Here is a 2,630-nt window from a genome sequence, read left to right on the forward strand (position 1 = left end):
GCGTCGGGCGAGGTGTGCCCCTCTGCCTCTCGGTGCAAGCACGCATTCGCGTGATGCCCCGTGCCCCGTTTCCTCCGGCCTCCTTCCGCGTCATCCCGCCTCCTCCCGTCTCCTCCGGCCTGCTCCCGCCTCCCCTGCCTCTTCCGCCTCTCCCGCTTTCACCGCCTCCACCGGCTCCACCGCCACCGCCACCGCCAGCGCCATCCGCCTGCGCCGCCACCGCCTCCACCGACACCGCCGCCACTGCCACCGCCTCCCCCGCCACCGCCTCCACCGCCGCCGCCTCCGCCGCCACCACCGCCGCAGGTGAGAGAGAGAGAGAGAGAGAGAGAGAGAGAGAGAGAGTGAGAGAGAGAGTGAGAGATAGTTCCCGTGTGTGTCCAAACATGTAGCGCTACAAGTTCTGACACATAAGGACGCATCCTCCCACAACACACTTTCGCGCCTGGGCAACGGTGATGCTCCCGTCACGCCGCTCGTTTCGTTGTCCGCCTACACCGCTCCGGCCGCAGCCTCGGCAAGTGCCTTCACACGCGCTGGGTCAGGTGCAGCAGCAGCCAGTGCGCAGCAGAAGCAGCCAGTTGCAGCAGCAGCAGCCAGTGCAGCAGCGAGTGATCACGTTTGCACAAGCGGTGGGCGGTCGTCATGTGCTGCGATGAGTCACTTTGGCTAAATCCCATCAGAAGGCCCCGCGTCAACCCGGCTCCACGAAAGCACAGTGTGGCGCGGTGCAATCAGTGGAGGCAAAATCGGCTCAAAAACAACGCCAAGATTGCGCAGATAGCACTGGCTCGTTATAGCGAGGCGACCGAGCGCGAGAGGCTGGTGCAGAGCGTGCAATGCAGGAGATCCACTCTCGCGCTACAATGCTAGCGCGGGAGGCGAGTTCGCGGGAAGAGGAGCTGGTGGCGATGAAGGTGGTGGAGCTCAAGGAGGAGCTGGGCAAGCGTGCCGAGGCCCTCTCGGGCAACAAGGCGTGGCTGCGCCGCCGGCTGCAGCCTGCACGCCGCTATAGTGAGCGAGTATTTGGAGAGCGCCGCGGGCGCCGACGGAGAGAGAGGAGAGTAGAATGTCCAAAATTTTCGCGCGCCTGCGGCGCGCGACTTTTACCACTTTGCCCCGGTCGGGCCCATTTTTGTCGTTTTGCTCCAAACCTTTTTATTGTGTGTTGAGACCCAAACAAATCATCCACAGAACTCTTTCGTTTTTATTTAGGATACACTCTCCAGACTCTATGGTCTATGCCTACCGTGTGATCCGGGCCTTGAATCGCGACGAATTCGCTTTCTCATTCACATTATAGGGACAGTTTCTTTGTCGTAGCACGTATGCGGGATTGCTCTCCAGCAACCCTAACATCGCCTCACGTAATGGGCGTGGCTGTCGGACGGTGAGAGTGTCGTATCTCGTACGGCCCTGATGTACACTACACGGTCAACGCCTGAATGCGATGCGGGAGAGCGCCGTGCGCCCGGGTGTGGGAAGGAGAGTGCTATCGAAGACAAGGCCGCCTCCCTCCCGCACACCGGCGCACACATACCAGCGCACACACACACCACTGCACAGACACGGCGGAGGACCAGAGCAACGAGACAGGAGGGGAGGGGAGGAGACCGGGCGGGAAGGGCGGATGACGGCATCTCGAGCCTCGCCACGGTCCTCCGCGTCGAGGTCGCTGGCACGAGCCGACCGATCAGTCCTTGACACCCGCCTTTCTCAGCTCCTCGGCCAGCTCTCCACTCTGGTGCAGCTCCACCTGCGGCGGGGCGAGCGCAGGGGCTAGGCCGGTGGCCTCGCCACGCGCAGACGTGAGCGCGTTGGGATCGAGGCTGCGCGCACCGTAATGTCGCAGCCTCCAATGAACTCGCCGCCAATGTACAGTTGCGGAACCGTCGGCCAGTTTGAGAACTCCTGTGGAGAGTGCATTGTTGCCGAGGGAAAGGGCTGGCGGCAGTGGGGCGGGCCTCGGAGTGCGCGCCTTGACGCCCTCGCGCACGTCGGGGTCCGCGAGGACGTTGATGCCCTTGAATGGTACGCCCTGAGTCTTGAGCACCTGATCCAGACGCCGTGCTTCTCAGCGGAACCGGCACAGGTGCGTTGGCAGCGGCAGCGGCTCAGTGGCCATTCACCTCCACGACCTGTTTGGAGAAGCCGCACATAGGTGCGCTCGGGACGCCCTTCATGAAGACGACGACCGGGTTGGCTTCAATCTCCTTCTGGATCTGGTCCTTCACGTTGCCGTCCGCCGCAAACTTCTTGCGCTGCGGCATGAAGTCGCTGTCCGAGCAGAGCGTTCGCGCCGGGCCCGGGCGCGCCGCCGCCAGCCGCGCCGCCGCCAATCGGCCGCAAGGAGCGCGGGTGGCCGTGAGCGCCAGCCTCCGTACGAGCATGGCCTGCGAAGCGTCGCAAAAGACTTTTTTTTGAGGTAGACTTCGTTGTTAAGGTAGACTTCGGGGGAAGGCACACACGACATGACGCCAAACACACGATTGCACGCACCGCACCGCACCTCGCACCCGCGCCCGCCGCCCCCCCGACCCCCGCCCCGCCTAGGTGGGAAAGAGATGAGGAGATGGGACAGCGAAGGCTGAGGGAGGGTGTAGAGGATGTAGAGTGTAGAGCGCTGTAGA

At 63.3% G+C, this 2,630-nt stretch overlaps 1 protein-coding gene across 1 annotated transcript; it reads right to left on the reverse strand.

Annotated features, from left to right (window-relative positions):
* Positions 1–1,693: 1,693 nt before the first annotated feature.
* On the reverse strand, positions 1,694–2,270 carry EMIHUDRAFT_78227 (glutaredoxin; the record flags this gene model as incomplete). Its single annotated transcript, XM_005781810.1, has 4 exons — positions 1,694–1,756; positions 1,840–1,911; positions 1,985–2,053; positions 2,130–2,270. The coding sequence occupies 4 exons, from the start codon at positions 2,268–2,270 to the stop codon at positions 1,694–1,696; spliced, it is 345 nt and encodes a 114-aa protein (XP_005781867.1).
* Positions 2,271–2,630: the final 360 nt, after the last annotated feature.

Source organism: Emiliania huxleyi, assembly GCF_000372725.1.
Source record: "Emiliania huxleyi CCMP1516 chromosome Unknown EMIHUscaffold_1996, whole genome shotgun sequence".
Classification (NCBI taxonomy): domain Eukaryota; phylum Haptophyta; order Isochrysidales; family Noelaerhabdaceae; genus Emiliania; species Emiliania huxleyi.